This window comes from Mauremys reevesii, linkage group 14 (assembly GCF_016161935.1).
Source record: "Mauremys reevesii isolate NIE-2019 linkage group 14, ASM1616193v1, whole genome shotgun sequence".
NCBI lineage: Eukaryota > Metazoa > Chordata > Testudines > Geoemydidae > Mauremys > Mauremys reevesii.
Genome location: NC_052636.1, coordinates 26253441 through 26266870, shown reverse-complemented (window position 1 = coordinate 26266870; position 13430 = coordinate 26253441). Strand labels below are relative to the sequence as shown.

General features: G+C 51.8%; 1 protein-coding gene across 1 annotated transcript in view; it reads left to right on the top strand.

Moving 5' to 3' along the window:
- Positions 1 to 11121, top strand: part of LOC120381569 (gastrula zinc finger protein XlCGF7.1-like) — a 64488-nt gene extending 53367 nt beyond the window's left edge. Inside the window, exon 3 of the mRNA XM_039499738.1 lies at positions 10989 to 11121. Coding sequence (XP_039355672.1) covers positions 10989 to 11121 — 133 coding nt within the window. The remainder of the gene's footprint in view (positions 1 to 10988) is intronic.
- Positions 11122 to 13430: the final 2309 nt, after the last annotated feature.

Genomic DNA, 13430 nt, shown 5'->3' with positions numbered 1-13430 from the left:
CAGCATGGAGCAGTGGTTCTCAAGCTGTGGGTCAGGACTGCAAAGTGGGTTGTGACCCTGTTTTAATGGGGTCACCAGGGCTGGCATTAGACTTGTTGGGTCCTGGAGCCAAAAGTCTGAGTCCCCCCACTCAGGGCTGAATCCCTCAGGCTTTGGTTTGCCCTCCTCCCACTGGGGCTCAGTCTTTGGCACTCCCCACAAGTGGAGGGCTTGGTGCTTCTTTCCAGGGCTACGTATTAAGTTATTTTGGAAGAAGGAGGTTGCAGTGAAAGGATGTTTGAGAAACCCTGGCATAGATCCTCTTCATTACTGAGATGCAGCAGATTAGACTCACTGTTATAAACATTGACCTGGCATTAGACTCTGAATATGTCTAGGCTTGGCTCCCTCTGGCACTGTTGTCAGCAGACCCTGGAAGTACAGCCATGGAGACACCACACACCAGCCTTTCCTAGCCAGTGAGGATCAAACCCTTCACAGAAAAGCACCCATGGCTTTCTAGCCCAGCTACCTAAGGCCTCAGCCACAACCACTTAACACAGGGCCTTTCTACCTCTGGTTCTGTTCTCACTGAAGGGTCATTACAAATTGTTTGCTCAGACCAGCTTCCCCAGCACACTCACTGCTGTGAAGCTCTGTAAGTGTGGCCATGGCTGAACAGCAAGAATTCCTGCCCATTTCCCTACTGGCTGGAGCATGATTAGAGTGAGTTTGTGGTTAATGATGTTGCTGTAGATTGTTCATTCCCTGACTTGGCAATTCAGACAGTCCCTTTTCCCATTGTATTGCCAGCACCTCTGGGAGTCCAATAACATAGGCAGGTTTTCTCTGGGCATTGAGATTTTTGAGGGCGTTGGAGGCTCCTTTCTTTCCTCACCCTGGAGAAACTCAGCTTTTTATTCCATCCTTGATGACACATGGAATAACAGCAGCAGCAAGAAGAGGAGAGTGAATATCTCACTGCCAGGGGAAGGTGGATGCATTCCTCTGTCTGACCATTGCCATTATGGGAGAGAAGGTTTCAGTGGAATCGAATGCCCTGGCTCAGACAATAGACACAGGGAGGTTTTGCTGTTCATGGATCTGTGCAAAGGAAATTGTGTCTGTGTGAAAATGAGGAGGGATATGAAATGCCCACGTGGTGGTGCCTAAGGCAAAAGGGAACCCTAGAGGATTAGAACAGGATAAGTTCTCAAGCAACACGTTTCTTACTTTGCCCATCTATTAGTTTTGATGATTATCGATGGAAAGATTTTGCCATTGGGTCATGTGTTTACCACAGAAATTGACATTTACCAACAAATCGTAATTCTTCAAGCCTGCCTAGCCTGCCGGTGGTGAATTTAGAGGACACACTCACTCTTCCCACCCCCATGCCGGGCTGTGCTCTCCAGAATGTCAACTTCCCACAGAGCTGGGATCCTTCCCTCATCTCCCCCCAGACCACTGCCCCACCCCCAATTCTGGGGTCCCCGTCCAACACTGTCCAACTCCCCTGCTGGCAGGATCCCGTCCCATTCCTTTCATGTCCTGCCTCCGCTCTGAGCAAAAGCTCTGCATTGTTCCCACACTGGGAATTGAACCCCGGCCACCTGGGTGAAAAACCAGGAATCCAAATCACGAGACCATATGGGACTTGTATAGTCAATAGCACATTTACACCTAATAATTCAAAGAAGCCATTCAAAAAACCTTCAAAACAGACTTCAAGAGAAATTGCAGAGTTACAATTGATTTGCAAACTTAACACCATTAATTTGAGCTTGAATAAGGACTGTGAGTAGCTGGCTCACGCCAGCAATTTCCCTCTCTTGATATTGACACCTCCCCATCAATTATGGGGAGAGGACCACATCCACCCTGACTGAATTAGCCTTCAACACTGGTTCTCCTCTTGTACGGTAACTCCGTCACTTCATGTTCCAATCTATATTTATGCCTCTATCTGCAATTTCACTCCATGCATCTGAAGAAGTGGGCTTTTACCCATGAACACTTATGCCCAAATAAATCTGTTAGTCCTTAAGGTGCCAGACTCCTCATTGCTTTTTAATTCTAAGATGATCTTAACCCTTTCAGTACCCTTACAAACTCAGATGCTTCTCACCACAGGCTGGCTGGTGGCTTTTCAGCCAGGCTCTCCCCTTTCATCAGCGCTTCCAGTTGCTTGGTGTGGGGGTGTCTGTAGATGTAGGTGGCAGAGCGAGATAAAGCCTGGCAAATGTCTCTCCTTTTATCATGTCCTTTCTTCCCTCATGGCTTCCCACCCCACCTTCAGAGTCAGGTGAGCATCACTGCGTCTCTCCAAGCAAGTCTGAGCAATTCCCCTGGGGTGTCCTCATGCAGGTGAGTCATTGCATTGTAGCTCCCTTGCTGGACAATGGCTGTCGATGGGTTGTTTGACACCCTGTCAGTGTTGTTTACTGTCCTTGCTGTTGCCACTAGGAGCTAATATTTGGCTGACTCCCCACCTTGCAGCACAGTGACAACCACACTGCATAATTCTCATAACTTCATATGCACGAATGGTCTACATCTATGGGTAGATAAATGACTTTCAGCAGATCATATCCTTTCCCTGATACCTTACAAGTCATGCTCTATATGTAAGATCACGATGATATGAAAATGAGGATTATGGGGGTTACAGCTGCTCCCAAAGGTATAGAATGTCACACTGAAATTCTATTTTCCTTTGTTCTGTAACAGCATTACAGAGATCAATGACTGACCAATGGCATTTCCAAGTGCTAAAGTAGCAAGCCATGTCGGTCTCTCATTGGCCATCAGCGACTGAAGATGTGGTTTAATGAGCCAGACTTCAAGACGAGGTGGCTTTGTCCACTGCCTTCCGTTGCGCTGCTGGGCACCAAGTCCCTGGTGGCCAATATGTGAAGCTGGGAGAAGAGAGTGGGAGTGGCAAGTGGTGGCAGGACTTCTGCCACCAGGGTCTAACTGCCCAACTTCCTCCTGGTACTGCTGGCCCCCGTCGCCTTCAGGTAACACAGGAACTAAGGCAGGAATAGGGTGAGGAAGCAAGTAAAGCCGAGCAAGGAAGGCAAAAGTGAATCTTGGGCCGCTCGCAATGGCGTCCTTTTTCTGTGCCACAGCTGACAAAAACATCCCAGACAGAAAAGCAGGAGGCCAAAAAGAAAGCGAGCAGCTGTTGAAGTAGTTCAGTTGGGAGCGTGCTAGACTAACAGGCTGTTCTATCCCCTTTGTGCACAGGTGGGATGTTTTCTGAAAGTGCAGCAGTTCCTTTAACTGCCACGAGTCCCTCATTTCAGGCTATGCAGCAGGAAAAGACAGCATGGGCTTCTGCACCGAGTTGGCCCATGACCTTTCATTCTTCTCTTGCTCTTTGTCAGCAGGGGAAGAAAAAGCTCTCCCTCAAGCTGGAGTCACAAGGGTGACGTAAGGACGACTTCCTGAGCCCGGCTCCAGTCCTCTGCTCTGCCAGCTGACCCATTGAAGGGCTGTCACCACTTTCTCTGGGTTTGTCCATCGGTCTGTGTGAGGGTGAGCAACAACCAAGTGAATGGAGTTTCTGTAGTGTAGTGGTTATCACATTTGCTTAACATGCAAGGTTCCTGGTTCAAAACCAGACAGAAATGTCTTAGCTTCCTTTTCCCAGATCCCTTGCTGTTCAGGAAGGCCTCCTCCTTCTTCTATTGGTCTGTCCCTGGGATAACTCCAACCCCGCATGACAGAGGTGCTGACAGCAGTGGAGAAAGCACCTTGGCGTCAGGCTGGAGAACCTAGAGGAGTGCGTGTCACCTTTTGGAGGCTTGTGGCTTGGCCTCCTCTGCTGTTGGAGGTTGGCGGTGGAGGCCAGCTCTTCCTGCTGGCCTCCTCTGCGTGACTTGCCAAAGGAGGAAGTGAGGCAGGAATGGGGCAAAAGAGGAAAGTCGAGCTGAGGAAGGCAGGGCAGAAAGTAAGCATATCATTGTGGCTAAATGGGGTTAGTAGAGCATCACCATTCATTCTGCAAAGCCGGGAGGTGCGGTTGGCTGCTGGGGGGCAGAACCCTGTGCCTGTCTGTTGGCTTCCCAGGGATGGCTCCTTGCAGCCCAGGAGAAGCGGGGTCCTGGGGGGAAGGAAAAGCAGCTATGGCGAGGCTGAGTGGGCTCCTTTCTGGCCGACATGGTGGGTCTGGGAGTTGCCTGTAAGCCATAAGTGGACTTGGTGGAGTGAAACCGCTGCTCCATTCTGGCTGACCTGGGGAGCCATTGATGACTTGGGAGTGGGGGCAGGGCGCTGGCTGTGAGCAAATGGGATCCAGGAAGCCCAGCATGCCCCTCCAGGGCCAAGTCTTCTTCTTCTCTCCTGCCATGGGGAGCCCGGCCTTAAGCCTGCCCAGCATGCACTGCAGCTCAAGCATTAAGCCTTTCTGTGGCATAACTGAACTACAGCCTAGTGTAATAAGGTGTAAAGTTTAGATTCTGAATTTATCTTTAATTTCCATGGTAACTTACTTTGATCTTTTATGCCTACCTTATAATCCTTAAACTCCATCTTTCTGTAGCTAATAAATCTGTTTTATGAAACTGGTGTATTTGCTTGAAGTTCTTAGGAAATCTCAGCTCCATTACAGGGCTGGTTCATGTACTATTCACAGTGAGGGAGGTGGACCCTGCGTAATAAACTTACTATTGTGTCATACAGGAGGCCTGTGATATGCAGGGGTCAGATTAGATGCTCTAATGGTCTCTTCTGGCCATAAAGTCCATTAATTTCTGAAAAACCGAGTGTAGCATTGGGAGCAGCGTCTGATGTTTCCCTGTCTGCCGACTTGCTGCCTAGAACAGATGCTCCTTGAGTGGGGTGATCCACAGGGAGTAGCTCAAACCTCCAAAGTGCCTGGCCAGGGCAGGACATTGGCACAACAAAGGAGAGTGTGGCAGTGACATCACAAAGGCCTTTTGCAGGACCTCAGCCTATTGGTCAAAGGCGGTGGGGAGGTGGTGACCTCACAGAAAGATGCTGACATCAGCCAGGCAGGACCGGGGCGAGGGCCAGGGAAACCTCAGAGACCCCTGTGGCTTTGCTCCAGCAAGTCTCCTTCTCCAGGTCTCTCTGAGGACTGAGGAGTATTCGGGTTCATGGACGTGGCGCCAGGAGGAACCTCTTTCGAGTTTTCTCCTTCCCTTTCAGTGATTTTACTAGAAAACAGCCGTCCCTGTTTACAAGGTAAGAGCCTCCTGAGGTTTGAAACCTGTTCAGTCTGATCCATCTGGTGACAGTTGAATTCTAGGCATGGAAAACACAGAACTTAAGGAGGCAGAATTTTATTCCGGTTTTGGTATTTTGTCCCTTAGAATCACTTGGGACATTGGGTTTTGTCCTTTTTGTTTCCCCTTTTCATCCCTCCCTCCCTCCTTCCTCTTCGTCTCTTGCTTCTTTTGTCCTTTCTCCTATTCCCCTCCCAACACCAGGAGGGGTGTGTGTGTGTGTGTGTGTTTTGGGGGAGGGCACTGCAGCTCCCACTGTGGGAGGTCCACCCAAAATGTGGGGCTGAAATAGAGCTCAGGCAGTGATCCCTACCAATGACCTGGGCCATCCTTTGGGCTCTCTGGTGAGAACCCTCAACCTCCCGTCCTCAGTCTCTACCTGATTGGCTGAGCAGGGGGTTATTGACAGGGAGGAGACTCAGGTCCTTGTTGTTCTCTTTTTAAGACCAAGGAAATAAGTCAGAACCAGTTCTATGTTTGATGAATTTTGCTGCTTCTCTGCATTAATTGTCTCTGAGCAGTTCATGATTCTCTCTAACCTTGCAGTTCTCCTCAAATACTTGCTGAATAATTCCTGTGCACTGTTGTTGGTCTGGAGCTCATATGAGAGCACATTATTCAGGTCATTCAATGTATGAAATTCAAGATCAAAGGTTAGTTTGAAAATCAGGGCTCTTGGGTCCTATTCCCAACTCTGCCACTGACTGGCTGTGTGACCTCAGACAACTCAATTCTCCTTTCTCAGCCTCAGCTTCTCCCTCTTTCAAGTAGGGATAATACTGATCCGCTCCTACCTACTTCTCAGTGCGTGAAGGCAGGGTCGGCTCTAGGTTTTTTGCCGCCCTAAGCAAAAAAATGTTGGCTGCCCCCATCCCAGCCCTGGCTCCCCTCACACCCTCCTGCTGCCCAGGCCCTGGGCTCCCCCAACCTGCACCCACTGCCGCCGCAGCTCTGGGCGTCCCCACACCTGCATCCCCTGCCACCCCACCCTGGGCTCTTCCCCCCCAACCCACCCCCTGCCATTCCAGCCTGGGCTCCTCCCACATCCTGTGCTGCCCCAGATCTGGGCTCTTCCCTTTCCCCACCAATGCTCCCAACCCACACACCCCGCTGCCCCAGGCCTGGAGTGCTCCCCCACCTGCACCCTCCTTCTACCCCAGCCCTGGGTCACTGGTAACTCGCTCCCAGGATAGGTCATTCAGCAGGAATTTTGGATGTGCACAGAACACAGACAGGATTGGTTCCCATATGGTTACAGAACTGCAGTAAATGGAACAATTTTCAGTTTGTGTGATTGGAGGATACCTGGATGCATATTATAAGACTGTCCTCCATAAATGAGGAACAGTTGAGGTGCCTTTATTATTCTTTGTTTCTATGGGAATTTGTCAATGCAATTTCACTGTCTTCCTTTCAAACAAACAAAACTAGAAAAAAAGGCAATGGCTGTTGAAAATAGCAATTCAGTCCTAATAACCCCTGGGAAGCATTTCTTGCTCAATTTTATCCTACTTTTTGTACAGCAAATGACAGTGGATCAGTATATTTGATTTGGGAGAAATGAAGTAACAGCTGCCCAAATTGAGCTCGAGCACTCCTGAATGTTGTAGTGTTCAGATATGGAAGGCAGGTGCTAGATTCCCTTTCTGAACATTAGCTAAATCTGGAAAGGAAAAGTCAATTTCTGCTTCCATGACTCAGAAGGGGAAATCCTCCTATGTGCCTGGTACTGTATCTAGATGTAAGTGGGGAATGGTCCTGCTATTGTGGGGAACTTTCTGGCTTCTGCACTACCCGGAGAAGTGGGCTGGCAAAGGATCTGAGTCCTCGCTCCCACTTCCTTTACCCAGAGGCCTCCCTGCCCTTGAGGACTCCCCTTCCACTCTCCTGTCTGGCAGAGTCCTCGTAACCCCAACAAGGCTGGGCCCAGGATTCCTGGGGGGCTCAACCCCCAACCCTGCTGTGGTCACCCAGGACAGGGGCTAGGGTGTCCCTCTCTTTGCACTGTGCACCTCCCTGACCCACTGATCACATCATACAATTTAAAGCAAATACAAGTCATTTAATTAACAATAACATTTAAAAATAAGAAAAAATGGGAAAGGTTAAAGGAAAACACATCACCCCGCTCTGGGGCAGGGACCATCACAAAAAGTGTCTCTGGACATCAGGGCACTTCACAGTCTGTTCCTTGTAGGTCCCAGGCCGCCTCCTCAGGCCCTGGCTGTGCTGCAGGGACGCTGCAGGTTGGACACTTGCTCTGGAGGTGGCCACACACTCTCAGGCTCTGGGTGGCAGGACCCTTCTCCCCAGCATCACCCCCGCCCTGTCAGGGTTACGATCCCCCTCCAGGTTTGGCCTGCAGGGCCTCTTGGCTGAGGCGTCTCCCTATGCTGGGCCCACTGCCCGGGGTCCCCCTCGCTCTCCCCAGCTGCTCACCGCACCCAGCTCCGGACTGCTCCAGCTCCGCTCTGCCACAACCTTGTCTGTGTTGTTGTTTTTATCTCATTGTTAGGTGTAAGAAGTATGAACTGTTCAATAGGTTCCATTAGTTGGTTAATAAGATGTTTATGAGGTAAATCACTGGCTTTAAAATAAGATCCAATCTGGAGCATATGAACTATTGACCCCTGGACTCCATCTCTGAGAGGACTTGTTTACCATCAGGGACAGGCTCAAACCAGTCAAACCGGTTTTCCGCCAAAACCAGCCCTCAGCGTTCCATCTCCTCAGCACTTTTCCCGCCACAGAAGTGATATGGGGGCGTGCTCAGCGCCTGCAGCGGGGCCGTTCCCCAGCGACAGCCCCTCCACGGTCAGGTCTTCCCAGTGCTCCCGAGCCGAGGCGACGAACCCCCTCGGTCCCGCCGTGAGACTGAGGAACAGGAGACCTGTCACCCCCATTCCTGCCGTCCTGCATCCCTGGTGTCCAGCCTCCCACGGAGCCCCCCGGGGAGTGAGAGACCCCGGGGGGGGGCACTGGGGCTGGGCAGGAAAGTGACTCTGCCCAGGGAACCTGGGAGAAGCCTCAGAGCTGCCTCAGCCCCAGTGGGATTTGGGGGCAGAGACTGGGGCCTGGTGGGGATCCCTGTGGTGTGGGGAGATGGGGTGTCAGGCAGGGAGGAGAAGCTGGAGTTGTGGGGAAGGTCAGTGGGACAGCGGGGGAGGTTGAACTCTCTCTGGGCAGCCAGGAAATTCCCGGGAGTGGTGGGCGGGCGAAGGGGAGGGGGTTAATTGGATCCTGTCCCTGTTTGTGCCACTTGCCTCTCGCCCCGATACAAATTCTCTCTAGTTCTGCCCCTTTTCTCTCACAGTGTCTCACATGGGGCTATAAAATCTGGGGCGATTCCCCCCCTTTCCCCTCCAATGATCAGCTCTCCTGTCTCCCCGATTTTCCCGTTCTCCCCATGAGTCTCAAACGTCAGTTTAAATCTTCTCTAGTGAGGGCATTTTCCCACCCATTTTATCTGCCGCGATTTGTCCTTGTTTAGGTGGGAAATTGTTGCCTGAGTCATTCCCAGCACATGGCTGCCCCTGGAGTGGGGTGGGATGGCTCAGTGGTTGGAGCACTGGCCTGCTAAACCCAGGGCTGGGAGCTGACTCCTTGCGGGGCCATTTGAGGATTTAGTTGGGTTTGGTCCTGCTTTGAGCAGGGGGTTGGACTAGATGACCTCCTGAGGTCCCTTCCAACCCTGAGATTCTATGATTCTGTATTTCCAGACTTGTGCAGTGTTTCTGGGTGACACCCCCAGACATATTGACATCAACACTGCCTAGCCTGTTTGATGGCCCATTGAGGGTCATCAGCTGTACAATGAGCCCATGGAAAGGACCAGGGATACCTATTGAGTCAGCAAGACATGTCAGGGTATGCCTGTCTACTGAGAACTCAAGGCTTTTCCATGCCACATGCTGTGAATCTTGTGTTTGGGACACAGGAAGTACAAGCCACATGGCAAAAGGAATATAAAGGGCAGCTGCATCATCTCCATTTTATCTGCAATCCCCCTTCCTACCTCTGGAGCAACTTCTCTACAAACTGAACTCTGGAACAAAGGATTGAATGACCCATCAATCTGTGGATGTGTTCAGATGGACTTTCAAGCCAGCAACTCACCAATACTGCTAAGAATGGGGAGGATAGCTCAGTGGTTTGAGCATTGGCCTGCTAAACCCAGCATTGTGAGTTCAATCCTTGAGGAGGCCACTTAGGGATCTGGGGCAAAAATTGGTCCTGCTAGTGAAGGCAGGGGGCTGGACTCAATGACCTTTCAAGGTCCCTTCCAGTTCTAGGAGATTGGTATATCTCCAATTATTACCTAACCTGATATATCAATTTTGGAATGTATCTGACTGCTTTCCCATTTAACGTCTTTCTTTCTTTCATTTAAACCTTTAGTTTAGATGCTAAAGGATTGGCTAGAAGGATGGAATTTTGGGTAATATCCAAACCTATACTGACCTGGTGATGTGGCTGACCCTTTGGGGTCAGAGGAACACTCTGTTTATGTGAGCAGAGTTTTTAAATAACCTCTCACTGTACTGGACCTCGCTGCTGATTAGGAGCCAGAGAACTGGGATGGAATAAAGGGGGCCGTGTGATTTCTTTTTTCAGCTTCTCGATAACCCATGTGGGGGATCAGAAGCACAGCTGGTGACTGGTCGGTGAGTTTAACTTCAGTGTTAACCAGCAGTTTTGGGAGCATCTGCTCTCCTTTTCAGCCTGCCCTAACTTTGGCATTTTCAGTGAGAACTGCCTGGCCCACCAGGTCACACTAAGCACTGAAGTTAAATTAATAGAATGTTTTTATGACCAAGTCTTATGAAATCAACTGAATTCCTTTGTTTTCTTTCATCTGAGCAGGGTTTCTAGTTTTCCAGCATGATGTGATCTCCCAGCTGGAACAAGGGAAGAGCCATGCGTCCCAGACCTCCAGGGTTCAGAGGAAAGAGAGATCCTGAGATCTCCCTGCACAGGTGAGAAACATTAAACCACCTCAGAATCTGTAAGTGCCAGAAGGAAACATCTGGGATGCCCAACAAAGCCCTTGGGAGGTCTCTCAGTTCATTATTGTCCCTAGCAGGGTTATATCCTCAGGGTAAATATAGTTCTTCTTCAGTGCTTGCTCATATCCATTCCAGTAAGTGTGCAGCGCTGCGTGCGGTACTGCGTGCACGTCGGAAGATTTTTAGCCTAGCAACACTCGGTGGGTCGGCTGGGCGCCCCCTGGAGTGGCGCCGCTATAGCACCGGATATATACCCCTGCCGACCCATCCGCCCCTCAGTTCCTTCTTACCGCCCGTGACGGTCGTTGGAACTGTGGAGTGGCTTTGCTGACCTCCATCCCTAGCTTCTCGGAGTTATTTACCCTTTATCGTGTATATAGTTCAAGCTCTTGTAGTTATAGTTAGTTTTAGTACGTTTTTTCATAGTTAGTGTATATAGTTAAGCGGGGATTGGGGGTAGCCCCTTTCCTTCGACCAGTGCGGGCTCATGCGAAGCGCGGGATTTAAACCCTGCTCGGCATACTAGAAGCCGATGCGGTGGGGATCCTCATGACTCCTGCCTAAAGTGTTTAGGAGAATCCCACTTGACAGACAAGTGCCAAATTTGCAAGTCGTTCAAGCCAAGAAGGAGCGGGACTTCCGACTAAAGCAGCTCCTTATGGAATCGGCCTTTAGTCCCACGGTGCGGCACCGACCGTAACAGACCGCATCGGTAAGGGCGCACCTTCAGCACGGATCGCTCTGGTACCAGAAGGACTCCTGGCACTGACATCTGCGGCACGGCTCTCCGGCACCGCTCCCTTTCCTCGATGGAAGCGATGTACTGCTCCGACCCCATCCTCGCAAAGGAGCAAGCATCAAAGTGCGTCCGTCAGACCCAGTAACGGCTGCGGCACTGTCAACACAGGCACCGCAGTTGGCAGCTGCTCCTAGCGCGGCACCGTCGATTCTGGTACCGCAAGGGCTGTTGAGTCCGGTGCCACATAGCTCCCGGCTGGCGCTGTGATCGAGCTCGCTCTCCCTTCTACGCGGAGACATTCTCAATGGCAGAGAGCTCATCATGCTGATGGAGTCGATGCAGCCTCAACCCGGCACCGCGGTGTGGGTTATCAATCCATCGGCAAGCAGGCCCTCATAAGGCCTCCTTCCGTCGGTCCACGGAGGCGTCTTTCAGGTCTTGGTCTCGAGGCGTTCCGCTCCGCCGTTCCCAATCCGGCACCGCTCGCAGTCCGGCACCGCTCTCCATCGCGGTACTGGTCGTACTCGCGGAGATGTTCAAGATGTCGATCACGGACAGATACTCCCGGTACCGATCCGGCTCTCGGTACCGATCTCAGTACCATCGTCCATGATCACTCTCGGCACAGGGACTCGAGATCCCGGTCGACCTCCGGCACTGGCACAGTAGAAGGTCCGGTTTCGTTCGCGGCACCGACAAAACCGGTACGCTCACTGGTACCGCCCATGACCGCACGTCAGCAACAGCAGTACCTTACCAGGGTCTCTCGGCCCCACCGTGTCCTTCGAGACACACATCAATATCGTCTCGGGCTGGGAGTGCTTCTTACCGCCAGGACCGGGCATCTGATATTCCGTGCCACCATCCAGAGGCACAAAGCCAGGAGCAAGGTCCTCATCAATGGGCCTTTTGGACTCCGTGGGCATATCACGAGGCCCAAGGTGCCCCACTTGTGGCTCAATGCTCCGGCCCCTCAGAGCACAGGGTTCCTGAAGCGACTGTAAGCCATCCTCCTCCCGCGGGCATGGACGAGGATCCACTTCAATCTGCAGACCCTGAGATTCCACCAGATGCAGATGGTGCTCTGCCGGTCCATGACCCACCTCAGGACCCGTTGGTACCGGGCCTCTCCTCCTCCTCCTCTCCTGATGAGGCAGTGGCAGGAACATCCTCCTCTGGTCCTCCTCCTATTGACCTCCGGGCCCATCAAGACCTCTTGCGGAGAGTAGCACAAAACATGAATTTGCCAGTGGAGGAGGTTGCTGAAATAGAGGACCCTGTCATAGACATATTATCGGCGGATGCGCCCCTTCGAGTGGCTCTCCCATTCATCCGCACTATTCAAGCCAATGCAGACACAATTTGGCAATCCCCAGCTTCTATTACACCTACAGCTAGGGGAGTAGAGAGAAAATATATGGTCCCCGCCAGAAAATATATGGTCCTACACCCACCCACCTCCCTGCCCCTGGTTGTCCAATCCGTGAACGAACAGGAGCGTCATGGCCAGCAAGCACCGGCTCCTAAGGCGAAGGAGGCTAGGCACATGGACCTCCTAGGCCGTAAGGTCTACTCGACTGGAGGCCTCCAACTTAGGGTGGCAAACCAGCAGGCCCTCCTAAGTCGTTATAATTTTAATACGTGGGTGTCTGTGGGAAGTTTGCACAACTCCTTCCCCAGGAGTCCCACGCAGAGTTCTGACCCTACTAGAGGAGGGTAAAAAGTGGCGAGAACTTCCCTCCAGGCCTCTCTGGATGCAGCGGACTCAGCAGCCAGAATGCTTGCGTCGGGAGTAGCGATGAGACGCATCTCCTGGCTACAAGCTTCAGGCCTTCCCAGAATTGCAGCAGACAATTCAGGATTTACCTTTGAGGGCCAGGGCCTTTTCTCGGATCTGCGCAGAGCCTCAAGGACAATCGAGTCATAATGCGCTCGTTGGGTATGCACACGCGGTGACCCAACATAGGTCCTTCTGGCCCCAACCATACCGCCCTTATAACCAGCCTAGACCACGCCAGAATACGACCAGATGGCGCGGCAGGGCAATCGGTGGAGACAGTCTGGCCTTCAGGAAACCAATGTCAAGCGCCCCTAAACCACCTACGGGGCCAAAACAAAACTTTTGATGGGATGTTTGAGGACGGCCCACCAGTTTCCCTGCGGATCCTTCTCCTCCTTCTTCAACCGCCTCTCCCATTTCCTCCTGCATGGTCCCAGCTCACCTCCGACCGTTGGGTCCTTTGCAGTGGAAACAGGATACCACCTCCAATTTGTTTCTCCACCCCATCCCACCCTCCCCACCCGTCCGTCTTCAGGGACCCCTCTCACGAGCAATTCCTCTTACAAGAGGTTCAGGCGCTTCTAACGCTGGGAGCCATAGAAGAGGTGCCAGAGGACATGAGGGGCAAGGGGTTCTGTTCCCGCTACTTTTTAATCCCCAAGGCAAAGGGTGGT